Source organism: Strix uralensis, chromosome 5 (genome assembly GCF_047716275.1).
Source record: "Strix uralensis isolate ZFMK-TIS-50842 chromosome 5, bStrUra1, whole genome shotgun sequence".
In the NCBI taxonomy this organism is placed as follows: domain Eukaryota; kingdom Metazoa; phylum Chordata; class Aves; order Strigiformes; family Strigidae; genus Strix; species Strix uralensis.
The window spans coordinates 26,542,629-26,559,140 of NC_133976.1; the positions used below are offsets into that span (position 1 = coordinate 26,542,629).

Genomic DNA, 16,512 nt, shown 5'->3' on the forward strand with positions numbered 1-16,512 from the left:
ATGGGCTCTCCTTGGCGTGTGGACAAGTTGCTCTCAGAGTCCTTGTATAAACAATTTTCCTTCCAGCTCATGATAGCTCTGTGTGGAGTGTGCCTCATGACTAATTTATTCCACCTGCAAGATTGAAAAGCCAGTGTGGATTCTTGGCTTACTTTAACATTGGTCAAGCCTTGATACTCATTAGAAAAATAATAGTGAGTAAGCAGATCTCAATGGCAAACCGAGCTTTACAGAAATTACGCTAAAATCAAAGCAGCATCTCTAGTTTTTGTCTACACACTATGGAAAAGTGTTGGTGTATAGTCAAATGATGCAACTCGAGATTATGTATTATTGTGCACTACTGTGCATGAGATGACGGGAAGCTACTCACTAGATACATACTGACGTCCTTAGTGTGACATGTTGGCATTCTTGGAGCAGTCATGCATACAGGTTCCGATATCCCTCCATAGTTCCAGGATTCAAATTGCCTTCTTACAGTGGGGTTTAGTTTGTTTTGACTTGCTTTTAATTTCCTTTTACTTCTTGATTCCCCCCCCCCCCCCCCCCCCCCGGCTTTCCATTGTTTTCATAAAGAAGTTGGACGCCTTGTGTTACATGCGTAACCTTGGACTGTATTCAACTCAAATAAGATAATAAAAAAACAGTCTAGCAAATATGAGCTTAATTGCAGTGATATCAAATATTATCCAAAGAAAGCAGAGTGCTAACTTCCAATGCAGTGGAAAGAGAAATGCATTGAGTACAAAACCAAATTGCTTTGTTATAGTGACCAGTGTAATTGTGGTAGAAATATTCTGTGATACTGTTTTTAAGTGATTTTAATATTCTACTGCTAACATAAAAAAATATGTGGACAATTGTGAGTTCAATGCTTTATAGCTTAAGAAATAAAAGTTCTGCTAACTGAAATGTGCGATAAATTTCTGGGATATTATTAATATATTCATATTCATGATATATGAACTTTACCAGGGTGTCAAAAATGTAGTATAACTTAGCAGCAGTAATGAAACATTATCAAATGTTCTTAATTGGATTACGGGGTCAGTCAGGCAGAGATTGTCCGTGTGTTTTTGTAGAGCATCTAGCATAACAAAGACCAGGCTCCTTGGGAAGTATCGTGATAATATTTTTCTTAAGTAACATTTATTGCTATTTGCAGAATGCTCTTACTGTTCACTCCAAATTGAACAGGATAGCTAAGTCTCAGCCTCTAGAGGAGATGGGCTGCCTCGCCCTCCAAATGAAAGCTGATACTGCAGTTGTGATTTCTTTCACCGTGACTATTAAAGCTTATTGGGAACAAGGCAAAACTCAGCATGAATGGTATGTGTGCCTAGAAGGGCAACTGCAAAGTCTTCAGTTCCTTATTTTAGTTTGGCACACTGAATTTTGTGCTGCTGAACAGAAGTTAGTTTCTTATCTTGACTCTTAACTGCATTGTATGCCAGGTGCCATAGAACTTGCTTCTATTGTTTTTAACAAATTACTAATGGAGGGTCATAGTCTGACAGTGTAGAGCACCAGCACCTCACTTCTGAGTAGTCAAATTTGAAAGAAAAATACTTTGAGAATCCTCCTTTCAGAAGAAAAGATTACAAGTCTGTGAGTGTGTGTGAATAAAAAAAGTTCACAGGGCCTCATTGTCTATGCTTCCTTGTTACTGTTCTTGAACAAGATACTGAAATCTAGTACATTCAGGATACCTGTGTGCAGGACTCCAGACAAAGCCAGAAAGCCACTGAAAAGACGCTCAGGATAGAATTAATCTCAGTTAATTTTATATATTTAGAAGTTAGATGTTTAACTATAAGTTTGTCACTTTAGACAGTGAAGTGGATTTGAGACTTCAAGGGAATGATTGATCTTCTCTGTTTAAAATATTTATCTTGAGATGAGTTGCACCATACGGCTGCCTGTTTCCTTCAGTTGACTAAGACGACACCAGGGAGACACCTTAACTGGGGCAGACAAATGCCATCCCCGATGGCTTGGATGGGGCTTGGTCAAGTTTTATGCCAGGTAAAAAATCTGGTAATCATGTAATCAAATTGTGCCCAACTATCTCTGCATCTCTCCAAAATACAGCTCCTTTTCTAGTGTACATTAATTTGTAAGCAAAGGATACAAATAACTTTTTTTTGGTATTTTAATACAGGCTTGTAAAGCTTCAATATCGTAAAATTTGAAGCACTTGTTTTCCTGTTTTATTTGCATACAAAGTTATTTTGGTCATTGCACTGGAAAGATCTCAGAATAGATGGAAGTTCTGGGTTTGGAGCCACAAGCCAACTGATCTGTTGTGTGAATCACTTTTCTTTCCTTGCTCCAGGTTCCAGTGCAGTGGTCCGATATGATCACGCTGAAAGCCAGAATGACCAATTATGGCCTACCTAGGTACCAGTGGTTGACTCATGCTTGGAATTTCTTCCAGAGGGAGGTAAGATGACAGTTAATTCATGTGCTGAAGTAATACATGTTATTTATCTTTTAAAGAAAAAGTTTTTGTTTTAAGTGAGTAGGTAAATAAATGCAAGTTCATTTCATGTGAAACCCTGTGTAGTGGTGATGTCTTTTAACATCACATGATAACCCCCTTTTGAGCTTCTGTAGGCCCTAGACACTAAAACACCAAAAAAATGAACGTTACTAAAATAAGTTAAATTGCTAACACTGTCTTCTTTGCCAGTAAGGTTAGGACACCAATACCTTTTAGGGTTATTATAACATTTCATAATGTGATATATATATATATATAAAATTAAAAATCTGCAGGTAAAGTAAAATGAACATTTCTATATGCTGTTTTAATATTAAACTGTGCTCCCCTTCCTGTAGGCTCTGTTAATTTCCTTTCACGGAGCTGTCATGGTTAACATATGTGTTTAGCTGGAAATGAGTGGGAAAGGAAGTTTCCAAAAAGATGCCAACACTGTCTCTTTGGCTGAGGTTTGAGAAAGAGATCAGAGTTTTTATTTCCTTTGACTGAGGTGGCAGGAAACAAAACCAAAAAGCTTCCTTGTGTATGCACAGTTTCGCCCTCTAGCCTACTAAAATTCACAACTGTTTTTAAAGAATGAAGTATTATGTTATGAAAACATGAAATTGCCCAAGGTAGAACCCATTAACTCCAAATATAACTCACGTGCAGGAAGAGAACTCTTTAAGTGCCTGTCATTGTGCTGACCTTGTTGAAACGTTGAAATCTCTCATTGTTGCACAGATTTCCTGTTTATTTAAACATTTCCTGGCAGCAGTTGGTCAGTCTGTATTTATACTAAACCCTGAAAGAAAGAGTGAGGACTGCATGAGGCTAAACATTCCCCCACCCTCCCCAGTCCCCTGCCCTGGGTATGCAAGTGCTCTGTGAAACAGTAATTCTTCACACACAGGTAGAGTGTTTGCATTTGTTCTGTACCTGAGATAATATAATCGAATGGTCTCTATTTCCTTGAATAGAACTGATACTGTATCTTGGTTTAGATGTACAGGTTAATTAAATTAAAAGCTGCCTCTTATCCTCCTGGTTGTTGCAGTGTCATCATAACGGCTGGTTTTAATATGAATATTATTAAAAAAGCTTCAACTATGCCTTAACTCTTCCAGGGGAGAGGTAGTTCCTTTTCAAAGTTAGATTTCTATATTCCATCTTTGACCAGAGGAAATATTTGGGGAAAATTTGGTGGGCTCTCATTTTTATTCCATCTACTCATAACTCAGGTGGTGGATGCATGAGCCTGGTATGTGCTTTATGCCTGAGTGAACACTATGCTTGGGGCCCTTCTTCAGTCAGCATTACAGTTTTTTTTCCTAGAGAAAAAATTTGTAATTACAATTTTGTTCCCAAAGATTCAGTCCTGATCAGCTTTGTGTTCGCTCTTCTGTATCTTTTAACTTCTGAGAGATGGGAAATGTATTTTTCCGCACTAATACCAGAGTTGTGACTATGCTAAGGAAGATGGTATGGGTCAGTTAGGGTTAGGAAGGAAGAAGTGGGAAGGGGAAAGAAAAGATTTGAGAGTAAGAAAAGGATGTTTAATGAGGTGATCTTTGCAATTACCATGAGCCAAGGCTTGAGCTTTCCTTAGAAAGTCCTGTGTTGGGAGGATTTTGGCTGACTAATGAACTGATAAAAGCAGACATTAAAGCTGTGGTGAAAAAGGAATAGGTGAGATTTCTAAGAGGACTGGTGAAGTCAAGGCACAGTGTCTGCCAACATGGGGTCTGGGCGCTGATCTTGATTGTGTCTGAGGAGTGGTGTGGTATCCAGGACTCTGGCTCTGAAGTGGGTAAGGGTGGCAAATGTTCCCAAGCCCATGGGTCAAAGGAACCAGGTGATGACTTACAAACATTCAGACTGGTACTGATGAATATCCAGACAGAAAAAAAGCAGCATCTTGTTCCTGCAGCAAGGCTTTTTTTCATTCATACCAAGTCCCCATCCAATGCCGAAGAAAATCTAATGTAGCTGCTTCAGCCCTTTTTTATGTGAAAGCAGCTAGGAATGTGGTAGACTGGTCATTTGGCTTTAAATCTCTTGGTGTGCTTTGCAGAGGAGAAGACAGGTTGTTAGTCCTGGTGATTTTTATAGCCAATTATTGCTCATCTGCTTTGCAGCCAGACTTCCTACTTTTATGGTTGGTTCTGTTGCAGTGTTTATTTTACTGTGATACTTCTTCCTTCCATTTTCATTTTTCCTTTCAGCATTTGTGATTTCTATACTTTTTTGCTCACTTTTTAAATCTTTTTTTTTCTTTTTTTCTTCTGTATTCAGATAAAGCTATGCTTCTTCTCATCTGGTTTTCAACAGATGTGTCCATAGTTGTAGCCTTACAGGAATAGTCCTCACTAGTAAGACCTTAATCATCTTTTCCTACTACTTCCTTCAGCTACACATATACTTGTTCATTAGTCACCCTTTTGACATGAAATTATCATGTGTTAGTTCCTTGTAGTAAGGATAGCAGAATTACAGGGTAGGACAATTTCTGTGAAGCATCCTTTGAGGGAGCAGTTGGAATGTAAAGGACAGAGCAATATCATCAGCTGTTTCTGAGGTGTTCATTGCTCAATACACTACATTTTTCACGTTGCTTTTATGTTAAAGTACAGCAAAAGAAGATATGTGGAAGCTCTTATGGATGTTTTTAGTCCTACTTAAATATTTTGAAAGTTGCTAGTAGGAATTTATTTAGTTTTTTTATGACCTACTTTTATGAAGAAGTAGCATTATTATTGCTGATCTTGGCTAATCCTTCCTTTGCAGTTTAAATGTTGTGGGGTGGTGTACTTCACAGACTGGCTGGAAATGACAGAGATGGACTGGCCACCTGACTCCTGTTGTGTCAGAGAGTTCCCAGGATGCTCTAAGCAGGCACACCATGAGGATCTCAGTGACCTTTATCAGGAGGTAAGAAGAAAAATGTGGGTATTTCAGAAGGCTTTGTACATTCTTCCTGATCCAGTCATTTTGCAAACTCATCGCTTGCAGCGCAGCAGAAAGGTTTGTAGAGTAATTGTGTTTATGGAAAGTGTTTATTGTGTTTATTTATGTTTATTATTAATGCTGAAGCCAGGGAGAGGGAGGGAGGGAGGGAGGGAGGGAGGGAGGGAGGGAGGGAGGGAGGGAGGGAGGGGAAGAAAAAAAAAAGTACCCACCCACCCTTACCTGGAAGTGAGATAGTAGCAATGCAGTTAACATCTGAGATGTGCTTAAACATTGAGATTGGAGTTGAAATTTCCTCCAGTCAGAAAATAAAAAATAAGTTTTGGTGTAATATCCAGTCTTTGGCTTGTCAAACTAAGAGAAATTCTACTTACCCTGTGGTAATGAGGACTGTAGTGGTATGTACAGTGAAGGATGCTTTTGAGAAGTTCTTTGGTAGTTGAGAGCTCTCTTGTTAGCAAGGCTTATGCAGGGAGGCAGGTAATTCAGTTGCTCCACTGTGAGCATGCATAGAAACTTTGTGTGAAAGTGCTCGTTACAGTATGATGATTATTTTAAAAGAATTTAAAAAAAAAAAAGCCTTAAAACCAGCAGAGGACCTATGTGAACTCAAAGTGCATAAGGGAAGCAATCATGGTAGCAAGTCATTTACTGTTCTTAGGGTGAAAATTATAAAAACAGTTACGTTCTCTATTAGAAGTCTTTTAACTATTTTCGTAAAAATGTTGTCTAAAGTCACCTTTGTCAGGAGACTGCTTTGCTACCTAACTTTTTTTTTTATGCTAACAGTCCTCTGAAGACCTTTAATTGTGCATTCAGTAATACAAGAATAACCAACAGTCCAGGTAGTCCAGTAGTGACAAAAAGCATATCCCAAGTAGTTACGAGGATCTGAGAAGAGCTGCATTCTTCATTTGCTTGTTTTAACAGTGATATAGGGTGCATAGGAAGGAGGATGAGTCTGAGAAGCATGCTTTCAGATGCTGCAGTATGTCTTCAGTGGACAGCACAACTCTGTGTTATGGAAGAGCACCCAAAGAACCACTTTATCTTGTCCTAGTCTCTTAGCACTGTTCAAGACTCTTTTCTTACAAGAATCTATTATGGGGCTCTTGTTCAGGAGCTATGGAGAGATATCTCAGAAGCAGGGGAGGTTCACTGTGTAAACAAGACAAGATAAATATTAGCTGTTGTCAGGAAACAATCAAGTTTTGGGGAAATGGCTTCACTGATGGGGAGTGATTTGCTAGATCTGTATGGAATTGACTCTATGAGCAGAAATAATATAATCTATTCTGGACTTTCAGACATCCATCCTAAGCCTCGTGTGCTTCCACTAGGAAGAGGGCGGGCAGAGCTGCCAAAAGGCAGGTGCCTCAAAAGGCCAGTCTGTGCTAGGGAACCTTAAAGACAGTGACAAGAGGCTGTTTTCTTTCCACCAGCTACTTGTAAAGCCTCTCCTGCCTTATGGCAAGGCTTGCAGCCCAGGCAGCACTGGTTATGCTTTAGAAGTGTCGGTCTCTGAATGGGAAAGCCATTCAGGCTTCTTCTGGGGCCTGTCAGTCTCCTACACGTTCTTGAAGAAGAGCAAAGTGTCTCCCTCTGCAATAATGGTTACTTTTTTAATACTGTTGCCAGTGTTGATACCATACAGAACAACTGTCATAGCCCTTAAGGAGTGTAAGTGTATGGGAGCTGCAGAACACTTCACAAAAATCACAGAAACATCTAGGTTGGAAAAGACCTTGAAGATCATCCAGTCCAACCATAAATCTAACATTGACAGTTCTCAACTCCACCATATCCCTCAGCGCTATGTCAACCCGACTCTTAAAACACCTTCAGGGATGGGGACTCCACCACCTCCCTGGGCAGCCCATTCCAACGCCTAACAACCCGTTCTGTAAAGAAATGCTTCCTAATATCCAGTCTAAACCTTCCCTGGTGCAACTTGAGGCCATTACCTCTTGTCCTATTGCTTGTTACTTGGTTAAAGAGACTCATCCCCAGTTCTCTGCAACCTCCTTTCAGGTAGTTGTAGAGGGCGATGAGGTCTCCCCTCAGCCTCCTCTTCTTCAGACTAAACAACCCCAGTTCCCTCAGCTGCTCCTCGTACGACATGTGCTCCAGACCCTTCACCAGCTTCGTTGCCCTTCTCTGGACACACTCGAGTCATTCAATGTCCTTTTTGTAGTGAGGGAACCAAAACTGAACACAGTAATCGAGGTGCAGCCTCACCAGTGCTGAGTACAGGGGTAAGATCACTTCCCTGTCCCTGCTGGCCACGCTATTTCTGATACAAGCCAGGATACCACTGGCCTTCTTGGCCACCTGGGCACACTGCTGGCTGCTGTTCAGCCGGCTGTCAATCAACACCCCCAGGTCCCTCTCTGACTGGCAGCTCTCCAGCCACTCCTCCCCAAGCCTGTAGTGCTGCTGGGGGTTGTTGTGGCTGAAGTGCAGCACCCGGCATTTGGCCTTGTTTGCCCTGAGAATCCTTCCTGCTTATGTAAGCAGTGTCACTCAGTGAGAAACTAATTTTTGAGCTCAGGAAGCTCAAAAAGTTCTGAGAAAGAGTACTAGTCACTGGAGTGCCTTGTCGAAACTGCAAGGTTTTCTCATCTCTTCTGCTAGCATTTCATTTCCACAACCATATTCCAGGAAAGTGGCTCTCTGCACACTTCATATGTTCAGGTTCTTTTGGTTCTACTTGAAGAAAATTAATAGCCAAATATGATGATGATGTAGAACATAAGGACTGTGTTAAGACCCACTTGATAAAAAGGAAGGCTGCCTGGCTTTTTTCCTAAAAGAAACCTGATTCTTCCCCTACCATACTCCAGAGTATTTTGAATGGATTCAGCTCTTAGCAAAAAATTTATTTTTGGTTCTGTAGTGCTGAATCCATTCCAAAAAGGGACAGGCTGTGTTCTATTTCACCAGCCACAAAAATACTCCATTGGTCTTTGAGATATGTACAATATTTGGTTGGCAAAGCATTTTTTTTCCATGCTGCTTGCCTGTCAGTTGTTTCTCAGGCTCGTACAGAATACTTGCTAATATGTTTATCAATATAATGCAAAACCAGCTTACACTTGCAAGGCTAATCTGCCTGACTTCTACTTTGGAGAACTGAAGGAGAAAAGCTTTTTTAGAAAGTGATTCAAAACAAACTTGCATAGTCTGGTGGTTTGATAGGGAGCCTGATGAGATTAGTCTCGCTAGCCTAAAATTGGCTTATGTAAATGCTTTGCAAGTCCATTCTGGTACTTCAGAAAAATTCTTTGTAGTACTTCAGAAAACTGAAGTTTGGTTTGGCTGGGATTGATAAAATTGTTGTATTGTAGTTGTGCAGTAATTTTCTGCTGGCATCTCAGAGCTTTCTGTAGTCTAAGTTGGAATCCTTCACAATACAATTTTTGTAGAAAGAAAGGTGGCTTACTTATAGTTCTGCTTGAGAGTATTTTTGGCAGGAATCATGTTTCCCCTGCTGGATTTTAAAAGCTATTTTCCAAATGTGTTAGTCGTCTTGGACTGCTTTTATTGTGACGAGCTTCACCTTTGGTGCAGTTCTGGAACAGACTAACCTTAGAAGCAGTGTGGTTGTGAGAGAAGTGTGTCAGATGGCGATGTGGCCTTGGAGGTTTGTTGTGGTCTAAGGACAATGGGAGCTCTGCCCAACTTGTGATTGGGAACTGTAGTCTAGATAAAATGATTGGTGGGAGTTGATATCTTCAAAAAAATAAAAATTGTGTGTTCAGTATTTTTTTCTTTTGTTTTCTACTGTGATTTTGAGTATAGTGAAAATCTGAGTATACAACAGATCTGTTGAATATGCTGATGGTTTCTCTTTTCTACTCTGAGAAGTGTCATATTTAAGATCTGTTCCTTATTCTATGATGTTGTAGTAAGTCAGAAATACAGGCTTTGTTTCTATTTTAAAACTGAAAATATAAAATGGCCTTTGTAATAAATATGAATCAGGCCTTTAATCCATAGCTCTGTAGGAGTTTGAAGCTAATTCTTCTGAACAATCGCTGCAAAGTTTTAAACTATTTTTGAGTTGTCAACAAGAGCTCCCTGTTTAGTGACAAACTTTTACTTTTGCCGAGGAAAGTATATTTATGTACTCTTTAATTGCAGGCTACCAACTATGAATGTGTCATATAAGCAGAAATAAAATGCACGAATATGAGGATAACAGGGGTGGCTGGATATTTCTCAGTTTTGAAACTGATTTTGAGCGTGTATTAGAGCAGAACTGTAAGAACATCATTAAATGGAGGGAGGCAGTCTCTCTAGATTGGGCACAATTTGTCTCAGTTATGTGTCTGTACTGCAGGAGATGTAGGCATTAATGTTATTGCTCTCTGTTAATGGATGTTTCCTCTAGGCAACGAATGAACTGAATTTGAATACTGCTGTGGTTAAGCATTTTTAAATTGTGACCAGCATGTACCTTCATCCCGTGAAGTTATCAAAAGTATTAAAATGCAGCCAGTTTCTCTGTAATTAAAAACAAATTTGGAAAGTAGTATAATTACAACACTGTCTTCTAGTTGAAGGAAAAAAGACACCAATGTGACAATTTTTGTTCCTCACTGAGTTCAATTACACTGCTTTTGCTACAGTGGTTTTTTTCTTTTCAAGTTTCAAAGAATCCACATTTACACCTTGTTCTGTGTCTAAACTATGTTAATATTTAGAAAATGTCACAGTAAAATGATGAATGGAGCAAAGACATTGCAATCCTTTAACTTACTCTGGTACAATTATCATATAGTACATTAATTTTATTTATATCCTAAATGAAAATCTGTTGACTGCAGTGTCAGTTTTGTGTGTGAGGCAAGAATCTGACCTTCCATCAAATAGATTCAGGACTGTAACATTTGAAATTGTTGCCTTTGGGGAATTTCAGTGTAATTGAAAAGTATTATTTATCATGTCCTGTCTTCAGACTCTGTCACTTTGATCAGTTGTTTTCTTTTCGTAGAAAAGCTGTAAGAAATACATAGTAAGAATATAAACACAAAAATGACATTTTGAAGACAGTGCCCATTTTGAAGACAGTGCCCATTTTGATGGGTTCCTGATGTCATCTTCTGGGACCAATGCTTGTTGGTACTCGTGATGTTATCCCATCTAGTTTGTTACTCTGAATTTTTCCTTGGTGGCTGTGTTCCTTTGATTTTTGTGCTGTGAAGCCCTGCAAGGTTTAGAATAGAGAATAAACATCAGCCAGAGCAGCTAAGTGCCTGCTCTTCAAGATTTTATAATTTCTGAGACTGGGCATCACCTTTTCTGAGCAACAAGCTTTGTAGCTTGTGTTTGCACTTGTTATCCAGTAGTTCCTAGAGCCGGTGTCTCTTTGTGGATCTTTGCTGCCTTACAAGGGCTTGGGAGCTTTCCTGAAGCCTTGTACAGTAATTAGTTGGCCATGTAAGCAAACTGTGGAGCATGCATTGATGATTTGGAAAGAGCTAAGTTTCCATTTCTGGGAAGCATCAGCTTGTGATGTTTTAACATAGTTTTCATCAGACTTTTTCTGTGTAAATAGCAAGTATTATTACTCTGTAAATAAACGCAGAGGTGGTGTATGTGACCATCTTCCTAATACAGCATGTGGATGGTCAGCTCTTTGGATCAGGGTCTAGCAGCCTGCCTAGGTTTGTGCAGAGCCTGATGCAGGGCAGGTTGTTCGAGCTACTCTCACAGCAGTTCAGGACGTTACTGTGCTTTATGTAGCAGCAGCTCAGCACAAGATATGAGGCAAAACTGGCTCTTGGTATAATAACTGTCACAATAATTGACAAGGAAGTTTCTACATTCAGATCAAAAATTAAGCCAGTTAATTTTAAAATGTAGTCTATGGATAGGAGACGTATGTGGAGTATAACTATCATAACTGGATATGCTTTTTGCAATGAGGAGATGCTTCTAGTTCAAGAATAAAAAGGAGCGATGCCACATGTATGTGGTATTATTACCACTGAATACTAAGGAAAGTCCGTTTGTACCCACTGTGTTCTGGAAATTTGTCAGAAGTCCTCCATTAAAGTTTATTCTGTTTGATGCTCCTTACTCAGACGGTGTCTAGAATGTAATGATTTTTCTACTCCCTAGGGTCTTTATGCGGAACTAATAAACTGGCATACAATGAGTCCAGATAAAACACTAAAAGAGAAAAGGTGGGAAGAAACACTGAGGTTATGCAGGTCTGTAGATCTTTCCTAGAATATTGTTTTAGCTTCAGATGGTGGTATTATTTGTAGAAAAAGTATAAAGAGTTTAAAAAATTTGACAGCCTTGAAGATCTGCAATGTAAGGAGAGAAAAAAGATGATTAAGAGGATTTAATAATGGCTTTTAAATCTTCACTAAACCAGTTGAGTTTCTTTAAAAATCAGTGATAGTTGATACAGACTCAGATCAACTTTGATTTCTGAATTTGAAGAGTAGCACAGATCTCTTGGAGCTTGTAACATGCAGGAGACTTGCGGTGTAGGTGAAAACTTAAAGATGGCATTATGGAAGAGATTAAAAAGTAGGCAAAATAATTTTTGAAGTATTCTTTGAAAGAGGTGAGAAATTTTGGGGAGCCAGAAAAGCCAGCACTAGATAGGATGAGCTAAACCTTGGAAATTGCAAGCCAAATAATACTGACTAATTTTTTTAAATCTATTTTTGTTTCATAGGGATGCGGTAAAAAAATGTACACCTTTTTGAGAGGGACAAAGCAATTGCAAGTGCTGAGATTTCTAGGAATCTCTATTGGAGTAACGCAGATCCTGGCTATGATCCTCACTATTACTTTGCTGTGGGCTCTGTACTACGACAGAAGGGATCCTGGGGCAGATCAGATCATGGCCCTGAAGAGTGATACCTCACAGCAGCTGTCATGTCATTCTGTGGAGCTACTGAAACCAAGCCTGACAAGGATCTTTGAACATACATCCATGGCAAACAGCTTTAATACACACTTTGAAATGGAAGAGCTATAGGTGATGCAATGAATCTGAGAAGTCACTAAGGATTTTTAACTGGGTTTTGTTGTTGTTTTTATTCTGTTCCATCAAGTATGCCAAGTATACCAGTCTTCGTATGCTTCAGAAAACAGTGAATGAATGGAAGTGAAGGAGGCCAGCATAGAAAGAAGGATAAGCCTGTCAGCCTCTTAGCCATGGCCTCAGCCATGAAACAGAGTTGATTTTGTTTGATTTTGGTTTTTTTTTTAAAGGCACTTATTCACTGGGCACAGTAATATTTAATTTATTGTCACAAGCTGTGTGATGTGTAAAATACTGATTCATTCACAGGTAGGCAGACAGAACCTCTAAGGAAGCATCACAGGAAAAGAAGAAAAATACTCATCTTCTGAAGAAACGACTCTGCTTTGGACAAACAAAATGTGACTTCAGTTGAAATTAACTTTTACATTTTTAATAAGCCATTTTGAAAATGTCTTAATCAGGGATCTGTGTATATATAATTGTGTGGTTTTGTGTGTGCATGGAAAGCAGAACTACAATTCAAGTCAATACTTGGATTTAAAAATTTGCAAGATGTGTAAAAAGAGCAAGATTTTCTTTTTTTTCTAACAAAACCTTTATCTTAGCTGTTATTGTTAAAGATGTTCTAAAACTATTTTTATCTAACATAACTGTTTAATTTTTAATTTTAAATATATTAAACAGGGATTGAAAACAAAACTATAACTCTGGACAATAGACTTAAATCTTTTTGAGTAATTCTGGAGAATTCTTCTTTGAAACAGTTTGTTCTGTGGACTATTTCTTAGTGAAAAGAAAGAAAACTTTAAACATTCTTTCCAAAATGGGAATCAATATGGGATTAGCACATTTTTATAGATAAATGTTTTCTCCTGTGTGTGATTCCCCCAAAGGTAGAAACAGAAGACTACAAGGAAAATGCTTACAGTTCTGGATGCTGTGGCAATAATTGTAAAAATACATAAGGAGGAATTATACTTTAGTGATTTCTTCGTTAAGAGCTCTCTAGTGGCTTAAAATGCCAACTGGAAACAGCGTTAAAATGTATTTATTGAGGTGGGGAAAGTGCATTTTACTGTATTTTTATGAACAATGTTTATTTCATAGGATTATTTTTACAATTGGCCACACTCCTGAAATATATATTTGTTCCACTGAGTACAGTAGTTTGTGGCAAATGGGTTTTTACGTAATATTGCATTTAAAAATTTTTCATTTGTTTTGGAATTTGTAAAAGAAAAGGAAAAAAAAGCAAGGTGTGATTTGGTAGACAATAAAATTACTTTTGTCTTAAATTCCATAATGACTTTTTTATTTTGAAGTCCTGGAGCGTGAATGCCTTGGGTGGGAGTTGTGAGGGTCCTCCTGCTGGTGAGAGTTAATTTGACGTGTCTTTACCCATTCCACTTATTCTGTTGTGGAGAAACTGCGTTGTGAATTTCATTTTCTTTTTTTATTGCTTCTGAGAAAGCTTCTTAAAGGCTCATGAAATTAAGCTCTTCAGTTGTGTGGGCTGTTTGTTTTTTAGCAGTCTACGTGTGGGTGTAATTATTTCATGGGTAGTATTGCAAGCAAGATTACCCTTCTGCTTTTGTACCCCTCCTACAGATGCTAATACTTATTTTGGGAGATAAGAAAAAAGCTAATGGATAGACCTTCCCAAAATTTTGCTTGGAGTATCTTTGCCACAAATACTTTCTCATGTACTGTTTGGGAAGCCTTGTGCCCAGTGATAACTGAACATGCACTTCCGTCCTTCCTGCTGCTCAGCCTGGGCAGCGTTGCTGTAGCTAAGGGCAAGGGTCCTATGTAGAAAAAAGAGAAGAAGCCTGGATGTAGACCTGCTCTAGACTTCAGGGTGCTACAGAGGCCTGTGATGCTACACAGTAGGATTGAGTCATTGGGGTTTTTTTCCCTGTTTTTTTTTTTTAAAAAAAAAGCCAAACAAACCACAAACTGTAGAATCTTTTGATTGTGGATTGCATGGATTACATGTACACAGCTACATTCAGCTGTGAGTTAGAGCTGAATGTAGAGTATTTCACCAAAACTAATATAAAAAAGGGGCAGGATGAAGTCCTGCCCTTTGTCTCAGGAAATCCTGAGGCTTAAAGTTTTGAAGCTCCCTTGGCCATGCTTCAGCTGTCCTGAATCCTCCCATGAGAGGACATCCCAGGCTACCAGTGAGGGTTGCTTGTGCATCTTCCTGTCTCCAGGTTAGAGCTCGTGAAGGAACAAATACAGCAAGCTGGGCTAGGGAGATTCATTGAAGTTCATAGCTAGAATTAGAGACACTGACAGCCCAGGTCATTTGGTTTTAGGTTTCTCAGGTGGTGAGGAAGTGCTGCCATTAGGTGTAGTCAGTTTATTTTAAGAGCAGAGGGAGTGTTTGGGGCAGGGCTCCTTTGATACAGGACCAACCTCCCAGACCAGTGTTTGTGGACCCCCACAACAGTGAACATCCGTGGTCAGGGTAACCTCACTTGGGCTTGGCTACCCAAATCCTGAGCCAGTTCGCATTCAGTATGGGGCTAATTTCATTAGGGAAAAGACCCACATGTTGGGAATGATAAAAATATTCCCTTCCCTATTAAGGACTACTGAGAAGTATTGTGGGAAAGAATGCTTCTATTTTGAGTATCTAACCACATTTGCTGAAACAGGTCTTGGCTGTAAATTAGAACACTTTAAAACTTTTTTTCTTTCACTGTTCTCAGGCTATGAGGTGTCTCTGTTTTTCTAGGGCTTGTTCAAAGAGCCTCAGAATTGACTGACTAGGCTGCTTTGAGCCTGTTCTTTTCCTGTAGAGCTCTAGGATACATGTAGGAGAGAGGCTGCTTGGCAAGAGGGGAACATTTAGAGATACTTGCAGCAGTGAAAACTACTTCATCCTTTTATTTCATTTTTCCTTCAGTTTTGCAGGAGTACCTGGAGGAGAAGGGTGGTGTGTTCTTTCTTCTCTGCAGCATAAACTGTATTGAAACAAATCTTTCTTGTTGCAACAAACAACTATGGAACTGCTCCTTAATGTTTTTTACAGATCACTTGATGTTGAGGAGAGCAACTGTGTTAGAAAACGGGTCACCCCCTGCCTGCATCAGGTGTTTCTGTTCAGCCCAGTGAATCATGCCGAGTCTTGTGGCTCTCTGCCTGTAGCTGTGGAGCCAATTAAGGTTTGTACCATGCACTCATAACTTGGGAGTGTGGAAATGCTTTTAGGAGGCAAAATTCACTATTCCTCGTCTTTGGACAAAGTATTGCCTCCTCTGCCAGCAGGTTGTATGACAAGGCTTTCTGATTATGTTTTCTGTTCTTTATAACAGTTCATTTTGTATAAGCAACCCATAAATATAAGGGACTATATAAAGAATAAATAGTAAAAAGACAGGCTGTTGGTCACAGTGACTACACAGTTAAATATGATGGAGTAAGGGATTTTCAAATAGTTTTTGAAGTACCACAAAAGCATTGTATTGGGTTTGTGTGACAAAGTTTTGGTAGCAGTGGGGATACAGGAGTGCCTTCTGTGAGAAGCTGCTAGAAGCTTCCCCCATTTCCGATGGAGCCAATGCCAGCCGGCTCCAAGATGGACCCACCACTGGTGAAGGCCCAGATCATCAGTGATGGTGGTTGGGCCTCTGTGATAACATTTTTAAGAAGAGGAAAAAGCTGCTGCACAACAGCAAGCAGGAGAGAGGAGTGAGAATACGTGAGAGAAGCAGCTCTGCAGACACCAACGTCAGTGAAGAAGGTGGGAGAGTTTGTGCTCCAGGCTCTGGAGCAGAGATTCCCCTGCAGCCCGTGGCGCAGCCCATGGTGAGGCAGCTGTGCCCTGCAGCCCATGGAGGCCCACGGTGAAGCAGATCTCCACCTGCAGCCCATGGAGGACCCCACGCCAGAGCAGGTGGATGCACCCGAAGGAGGTTGTGACCCCGTGGGAAGCCTGTGCTGGAGCAGGCTCCTGGCAGGACCTGTGGCCCCATGGAGAGAGGAGCCCACGCTGGAGCAGGTTTGCTGACAGGACTTGTGACCCCGTGGGGGACCCACG

General features: G+C 39.8%; 1 protein-coding gene across 4 annotated transcripts in view; it reads left to right on the top strand.

Moving 5' to 3' along the window:
* The window catches only part of TSPAN12 (tetraspanin 12), a 46,957-nt gene extending 33,198 nt beyond the window's left edge, over nucleotides 1-13,759 (top strand). For 3 of the 4 annotated variants that reach the window (XM_074870188.1, XM_074870189.1, XM_074870190.1), the window contains 3 exons: nucleotides 2,339-2,446; nucleotides 5,273-5,416; nucleotides 12,150-13,759. In XM_074870188.1, coding sequence (XP_074726289.1) covers nucleotides 2,339-2,446; nucleotides 5,273-5,416; nucleotides 12,150-12,455 — 558 coding nt within the window. In that variant the 3' untranslated portion in view covers nucleotides 12,456-13,759. Of the gene's footprint in view, nucleotides 1-2,338; nucleotides 2,447-5,272; nucleotides 5,417-11,578; nucleotides 11,671-12,149 lie in introns of all 4 variants that reach the window. The other variant, XM_074870191.1, reaches the window with a different exon arrangement.
* The last annotated feature ends 2,753 nt before the right edge of the window (nucleotides 13,760-16,512 follow it).